The 8,411-nt window shown below is 44.7% G+C and overlaps 1 protein-coding gene and 1 non-coding gene across 2 annotated transcripts in view; both read right to left on the bottom strand.

The window, feature by feature from the left end:
* Positions 1–1,586: 1,586 nt before the first annotated feature.
* EFHD1 (EF-hand domain family member D1) overlaps positions 1,587–8,411 on the bottom strand; it is a 52,992-nt gene continuing 46,167 nt past the window's right edge. Inside the window, exon 4 of the mRNA XM_017516547.2 lies at positions 1,587–2,744. Coding sequence (XP_017372036.1) covers positions 2,610–2,744 — 135 coding nt within the window. The 3' untranslated portion in view covers positions 1,587–2,609. The remainder of the gene's footprint in view (positions 2,745–8,411) is intronic.
* On the bottom strand, positions 5,306–5,407 carry LOC119469192. The gene has a single exon (XR_005198009.1). It is a non-coding gene; the product is annotated as a small nucleolar RNA U13 (small nucleolar RNA).

Raw genomic sequence — 8,411 nt, 5'->3', positions numbered from 1 at the left:
TTGTGTGGACATAAACTCTCATGTCCAGTGGAGAAATAGGAAGGAGCAGGATTGCTGGATCACATGGTAAGAATCTCTCCATTCCTCTTTCATGTCCCTCCCCGGGTGACAACAGCTAGAAAAATGATGTATAGAAACAGAATGATCCTTCCTGGAGAGCAAAGGGTGTCTCTTGGAACAGAGGTCCTTGCATGGGTAGCCCAAATATCCTGGATTATACATGGGAGGGAGGGGCACTGGCTCTCATCAGAGTTTCAAGGGATCTAGGAAGCAAATGAAGCTACGGTTTTTCCCTGCAGCTGAAGGCATCGTCACAGAAGGAAAGGGGAGGGCAACTGATAAGATCAGTGCTCTGAATCCCATAGAGCGAAAAACAGCCCTCTAGTTCTCATTTCTTTCTTTCTTCTTTTTTTTTTTTTTTTTTGAGATGGAGTCTTGCTCTGTCATCCAGGCTGGAGTGCAGTGGCACCATCTCTACTCACTGCAACCTCCACCTCCCTGGTTCAAGAAATTCTCCCACCTCAGCCTCCTGAGTAGCTAGGATTACAGGCATGTGCCACCAAGCTCGGCTATATTTTTACTAGAAATGCAGTTTTACCATGTTTACCAGGCTGGTCTTGAGCTCCTGAACTCAAGTGATCCACCCATCTTGGCCTCCCAAAGTGGTGGGACTACAGATGTGAGCTACCGCGCCTGGCCTCTAGTTCCTACTTCTAACTATATTTCAGGACTCAGTGTCAAACAGAGCCCCGGATAGGACTTGGCTCTTATAGAAAATACTCTACTCTTGGCCGGGTGTGGTGGCTCACGCCTGTAATCCCAGCATTATGGGAGGCCGAGGCAGGCAGATCACAGGTCAGGAGTTTGAGACCAGCCTGGCCAATATGGTGAAACCCCGTGTCTATTAAAAATACAAAAAATTAGCTGGGCATGGTGGCACGTACCTGTAATCCCAGGTACTTGGGAAGCTGAGCCAGGAGAATTGCTAGAACCTGGAAAGCGGAGGTTATGGTGATTGGAGATCATACCACTGCACTCCAGCCTGGGCAAAGAGTAAGACTCCGTCTCAAAAAATAATAATAATAATCATAAAATAAAAAATAAAATACTCTACTCGCTCCTTCCTTTCTTCCTCCCTTCTTTCTTTCTCTCTTTCTTTCTCTTGCTTGCTTTCTTGCTTTTCTTGCTTTCTCTTTTCTTTCTTTCTCTGTCTTTCCTTCCTTTCTTTTGTGACAGAGTCTCACTCTGTCACCCAGGCTGGAGTGCCGTGGCGCAATCTCAGCTCACTACAACCTCTGCCACCTGGGTTTCAGCGGTTCTCCTGCCTCAGTTCCATGGGTAGCTGGAACTATAGGCACGCACCACCACGCCTGGCTAATCTTGTATTTTTAGTGGATATGGGGTTTCACCATGTTGGTCAGGCTGGTCTTGAACTCCTGACCTCAAGTGATCTGCTCCCCCTCGGCCTCCCAAAGTGCTGGGATTACAGGTGTGAGCCACTGTGCCTGGCCTCTACTCTCAAGAAAATTCCAGGCACATTGATGTGATGGTCACATTTATTTGTACAATTTAAAAAGAAACAGCTGTAAGATAGAAAGGCAGATGATTTCTTTATTGTAAAGACAGCAGTTACAAAAGAGAATAAATATGACATTAGGACATATTTGTTAAAAATACAATAAAAACCCCTAGTATTTGTGAGCAACCCCAAGAACTCACAAATGTGGGGGATAAGAACATCTACAGCAGAATACCGTGGAACAGTATTGTTAGCAACTGGCTAATGGTGAGTATGGCGATGACTCTGGGGATTTTTGCAAGCCCTGGATCTGTCACTTGGGAATATCAGGTGTCCATTGTAATATAATTTGCATAGAATCAGAGTGAATAGGAACGCTTTTACTCGCTGGTATCCTAACTATTCTTTCATTCTTACAGTGAAGTAGTACAGCGCTGAAGAGTGGGAAAAGGCTGAGCTGGAAAGACATAAATGGAGCAGGAAGAGGAGGGAGGGACTGGGGGAATGCTAAGGGGCCAGGAGAAGGGTGGCAGGCAGGAACAGACCTCTGTCCTTTCTCTACTGTGTGTCACCATGGTGGCATGCTGTTCCTCAATGAAGACCCACCATTACCCAGGAACAGAAGATGCAAAAGCAACTGGCAGAATCCTACCGAAGACGGGAGCAGGGAAGCTGGATGGGACGCAGAGAGGAGTGCAGAGAATTAACCGAGAAAATGGGCATTTCCTCAGACGACCCAAAAAGGCAGACATGTCTATACAAATTAACATAGCAGACTCCTCTTTGACGGGGAATGGTAAAGGGACAAGGGCAAAGTGAAGTTTGCTGAGAAGATACAGGTTCTGGCTACAGGTAGGGCGGAGGAGCAGAGGCAGGAGACGGAGATGGGCAGGTATCCGGCCCACCCCAGGACCCCCCAGGAGGGGGCTGGACAATGGGAGGAATGAAGGCTGGCATGGGAGCTGGCACAGGGTGGAGGTGGAGACACTGGCTCAGGGAGGGGACTGGCAGCAGTGATGAAGATGCCCAGCCATCTCTTCCTGAGGGATCTGTGAGGCACAGCTGTGGGCAGAGAGCAAGGTCGGCCGGACTATGTACTAAAGTTGGCCTTGAGTTCCTGGAAGGCTGCCTGGCGGAGCCGCCTCTCCTCCTCCTCCCGCTTCCGCTCATCTTGCTCAGCTTTCAACTCTGCTTCAAACTTACTGCCTGATGACAAGGCTTGGACCTGCAGAGAAACAGCAGACACAGACCAACTGAGTAAGGGATGGCAGAGGACCCTGGAGCTGCTGACACCTCAACTAGCGGCCCATCGCGCAGACCTAGAGACAAGGGAGCGTGGGCCCATGGAGGGCAGGATGCCAGCAAGCACTCTTTCCATGTGGCCTTCAGAAGCTGCTTTCTGTTGGTGCAGACACCATCTCTAACACATTACCGGATTTGTTGCTGTGCCCCCACGTGCTTCTTTTGCTGGGGTTGGTCATTCTACTTCACTTTTTTTTCAGGATATAGTTTAACATCCCAGCTCATTAACCACTTGTACATCCTTTTAATTTCACAGTACTATTGTTCAGTTCTAGGGAAAAAGGCAAACCAAAATGAAACCCCTAATGGAATTTTTTTTTTCTTTGGGACGAAGTCTCACTCTGTTGCCCAGGCTGCAGTGCAGTGGCATGATCTTGGCTCACTGCAATCTCTGCCTCCTGGGATCAAGCCATTCTTTTGTCTCAGCCTCCTGTGTAGCTGGGACTACAGGCATACACCACCAGGCTTGGCTAATTTTTGTATTTTTAGTAGAGACGGGGTTTCATCGTATTGGTCAGGCTGGTCTCAAACTCCTGACCTCAGGTGATCCATCGGCCTTGGCCTCCCAAAGTGCCAGGATTACAGGCATGAGCCACTGTGCCCTGTGGCTCAGTGGCTCATGAGGGGGATTTTGATTGAAATTGCATCTGTCTACATGTGGCAAAGGGATACTTTTTTTTTTTTTAACCTACAATGTCCGTCTGCTGATAAGGAATACCTTTAAAATACAGTTCTCCCTGGGCTGGGAACAGTGGCTTATGCCTGTAATCCCAACAATTTGGGAGGTCGAGGTGGGTGGATCACCTGAGGCCATGAGTTCGAGACCACCCTGGCCAACATAGTGAAATCCCATCCCTACTAAAAATATAAAAATTAGCAAGGCATGGTGACGTCTGCCTGTGATAACAGCTACTCAGTGGGTGAGGCAGGAGAGTCACTTGAGCCTGGGAGGTGGAGGCTGCAGTTAGACTCCATCTCAAAAAAAATAATAATAATTTAAAAAAATACAGTTTCCCCTGAATGCCACAGTTTTCATTCAATTACGCCTTTATGTTGCTCACGAAATCAGTCGTTCTACATTTACTTCTCGATATTACATGTTTTTGTCGGTATTGTGAATGGAATTTGGTGCCATCTGAGTATTTTAAATCTAACAATTTGTCTTCAATAATATCATATCAGATAAACCCATCTAAAAATATTCTAGAACTGATTCTGTGTACGTGTGTCTCAATTTGGTAAAATTTCCAAATTCACTGAGTATGTACATTTTTTCTTTTTTTGAGACAGTCTCACTCTGTCACCCAGGCTGGAGTACAAATGGTGCAATCTCAGCTCCTTGTAACCTCTGCCTCCAGGGCTCAGCCAATTCTCCAGCCTCAGCCTCTCGAGCAGTTGGGATTACAGGCACATGTCATGACATGCCTGGCTAATTTTTGTATTCTTAGTAGAGAAGGTGTTTTACCATGTTGCCCAGGCTGGTCTTGAACTCCTGAGCTCAAGCAATTCACCCGCCTCAGCCTCCCAAAGTGCTAGAATTACAGGCATGAGCCACCACACCCAGCCTTATGTACATTACTTTGACTATTAAATTGCTCTCCTGAATAGCTGCTTCAATTTACACCCCGACAATCATGAACTGGAAGCTCTCATTTCCCGAAAACCTTGCCACGGTTATCATTAATGTTCTTCCTTTTTGCCAATCAGATAGGCCAAAAACTTGGCACCTTCATTTCCCCTTTTGTAAATTGCCCATTTGTATCCTTTACCCACATTTCTATTCAGTTATTATTTTTTAATTTGCAGTTCCTTTTTTATCTTTTTTTTTTTTTTTAAGAAATAGTATTGCTCCATTGCCCAGGTTGAGGTTGAAGTGCAGTGGCACAATAATAGTTCACTGCAGCCTCGAACTCCTGGGTTCAAGCGATCCTCTCACCTCAGCATCCTGAGTAGCTGCGCCTATAGGTGCATGCCACATATAGGCTAATTTTTTAATATTTTGTAGAGACGGGATTATACTGTGTTGCCCAGGCTGGTCTCAAACTCCTCGGCTCAAGCGATCCTCCCCTCAACCTCTTAAAGCATTGGGATTTATGGGTATGTGCCACGGAGCCCAGCCCCAATTTGCGCTTCTTTAGATAGCATAAAAAAAAAATGAGAAAAGAATACTTACTTTCCTCCTAAATACTAGGTATCAGTCTCTTGTTATACATATTTCAGTTACATTCTTCCAGGTTTTTGCTCATCTTTAAGGCATTTTAGACCATATACATATTTAAAATTTTGATGTAATCAAATTGATCAACCATTTCCTTTCTGTCATTTGTATTTCATGTCATGTTGAAGGTCTTCTAAACCCCCAAGGTTCTAAACCCATTTTCCTGTATTTCCTTCTAATACCTGTATGGTTTTGTGTTCTCATTTGGCCCCTTAAGCCACAAAAATAAGCTCATTTATTTCACTTACTTGTTTTTCTGTCTTTCCCATCAGAAGGCAATGTGCTGACATCTTAACAAGATTGGAGGGAGGCGCATTTCACACATGGGCATGAAAACCTAGTCACCAAATTCTGAACCACAGAAGGATCTAAGCCCACTGATTTTAGTGAGGAGTATCAAGCAGGGACTTGACTTTATCTTCCTAAGTGCATAGCTAATTATCTCAATGCCTTTTACGCTAGGCCATTATTCTCCCAATCTTCTTCGTATCCTAAATTCCCACGTGAAAAAGATCTATTTCTATTCTCTATTCTGTTCCACTGACTGATTTGTTTATTCCTGCACCCATACTGAATTATTTAATATTACTGCTTTATAGAATGCCTTGATATTTATAAGGAAGGTAAATACTCTTTCATCATGTTAAAGAAGCATTGTTTTCTTATTTTAAAATGTTTTATTATGAATGGGTATCAAACTTTACCAAATACCTTTGAGATATTTAATTAAAATGACCACTTTTTTCTTGATATATCTATGATACCAACAAAATTTTCAAATTAAGATTGTAGTTTTAACATATATCTCCTTAAATGTAATGACTGCTTTCCATTTTTTTGAAGTTTTAAGATTTTTTTTTTTTTTTTTTTGAGATGGAGTCTTATTCTGTCACCCAGGCTGGAGCTCAGATGGTGTGGGATCTCAGCTCATGGCAACCTCCACCTCCTGGGTTGAGATGATTCTCCTGCCTCAGCCTCCTGAGTAGCTGAGATTACAGGTACGAGCCACCATGCCCAAGTAATTTTTGTTTTTTTTAGTAGAGATGGGGTTTCACCATGTCGACCAGGCTGGTCTCGAACTCCTGACCTCAAGTGATGTGCCCACCTTGGCCTCTCAAAGTTCTGGGATTACAGACGTGAGCTGATCCCTGAAGTTTTAAGATTCTTAGAGCTACATTCATTGACATAATTTTTTTTCTAATGTGTCATTTTTATCTGACTTTATCAGAATCAGTGGCTTCAGAGAATGAATATGATATGATCTTTTTCAATATGTTTGCATTCTTTTTATAACATTGGAGGTCAAGGGAAGAAGTTATCCTCATATTTCTCAACATTTAACTGTCTTTTGGGGAAGTTGGAACAGAGTTCTTAACTTTCTAATTTTTTTTTTTTTTTTTTTTTAGGCAGGGTCTTGCTCTGTCACCCAGACAGGAGTGCAGTGATGCATTCATAGCTCACTGCAGCCTCAATCTCCCAGCCTCAAGTGTTCCTCCCGATTCAGCCTCCTGAGTAGCTGGGAAAACAGGCATGCACCACCACATTCAGCTAATATTTTTGTTTGTTTTTGGAATGACAAGGTCTCACTATGTTGCCCAGGCTGGTCTCAAACTCTACCTTAAGCAATCCTCCCACCTCAGCTTCCCAAAGTGCTGGGATGACAGGCATGAGCTACTGTGCCAGGGCTGGATGCTCCCATTTCAGTGAAAAATCACAGTGTCCATTTTCTAAATTCCCCCTTCATTTCACAGGGGTCCATTTCTGAAGACAGGTAACTGAGAATATTAACGGCAAGATTTATGCTTATATATAGAAAGAGAGTTTATTTATTTATTTTTTAAACAGAGATGGGGTCTTGCCATGTTGTCCAGGCCGGTCTCAAACTCCTGGGCTTAAACAATCCTCCCACCTTGGCCTCCCAGGGTGCTAGCGTTACAGGTGTGAGCCACTGCACCTGGCCACTTTTACTTTTATGGAATTAGAATCCCTAGTGGTAGGGACTAAAAACTCTGGGCCAGGCGTGATGGCTCACGCCTGCAATCCTAGCACTTTGGGAGGCTGAAACGGGTGGATCACCTGAGGTCAGGCGTTCAAGACCAGCCTGACCAACATGGTGAAACCCTGTCTCTTTAAAAAAAGAAAAAAAACCTCTGTATTGTTTTGCTTGCTTTCTTTTGTTTTAGAGACAGGGTCTTGCTCTGTTACCTGGGCTGTAGTGCCGTGGTGTGATCATAGCCCACTACAACCTTCAAATCCTGGGCTTGAGCAGTTCTCCTGCCTCAGCTTCCCAAAGTGTGCAGGTGTGAGCCACTGCACCCAGCCTAATCTCTTCTAAAAACTGCTCCTGTCTATGGCTGGGCGTGGTGGCTCATGCCTGTAATCCCAGCACTTTGGGAGGCTGAGGCAGGCAGATCATGAGATCAGGAGATTGAGACCATCCTGGCCAACATAGTGAAACCCTGTCTCTACTGGAAATACAAAAAATTATCTGGGTGTGGTGGCACATGCCTGTAGTCCCAGCTACTTGGCAGGCTGAGGCAGGAGAATTGCTTGGGCCTGGGAGGCAGAGGTGGCAGTGAGCTGAGATCGTGCCACTGTACTCCAGCCTGGTGACACAGTGATTCTGTCTCGAAAAAAAAAAAAACTGCTTGCTCCTGTCCTCCAAAATAGCATTTCTCCAGGGTTTCCTTGTACTTCTGATGACACCTTCTTCGTCTCCAAAGGCCTAAATGCTGCCTTCCCCACAGTCCTGACACCGCCCTGTTCTACTATAGGTCAATCTCTAATCCTTGCTTTCAACTTGTGTCTTGTGAAGTTAGCTTCTGTAGTCTATGTTGTGGGGTGCCCAGAAGCACCCATTTCCTGCCTTATTTCTTCCTCTGAGGCCTGGCACATGGCCCAGGGGCCTAAGGGAGACTGACTCCATCCCAGGTCCAGGAGAACCCAGTTGGAATGATGGTATTCCAGCGTTTGCCAATGGTGGGTTCAGAATTGGGCATGTGTAGGAGAGATTACTCCGTGACCCTCAACATGCAGGATCTTCATCTTCCCTATTGGCATAATTACAGCCAGGCAGGCAGATCCCAGAAAAAAAGCCATTCCCTAGCCTCCCATGCAGTCAGGAGTTACCAGGTTCTGTCAAACAGGGCGTGATCAGAAACTATTTGCAACTAACATTATGGCCTTCAAATGAAGGGGCACGCCTTTCCCATGCCTGAAGTCACCTCACACTTGACACCAAAACCTGGTTCATAAGTTTTCCTCCTCAACCACAGCCATTCTGGAATATGAGGAGGCTGATTTTTTTTTTTTTTTTTTTTTTTTTTTTACACCATTTTTTTTTTTTTTTTTTTTTTTTTTTTTTTTTTTTTA

This window comes from Cebus imitator, unplaced genomic scaffold, assembly GCF_001604975.1.
Source record: "Cebus imitator isolate Cc_AM_T3 unplaced genomic scaffold, Cebus_imitator-1.0 Scaffold592, whole genome shotgun sequence".
NCBI lineage: Eukaryota > Metazoa > Chordata > Mammalia > Primates > Cebidae > Cebus > Cebus imitator.
The sequence above is the reverse complement of the archived record's forward strand: the minus strand, read 5'-3'. Positions and strand labels throughout refer to the sequence as shown.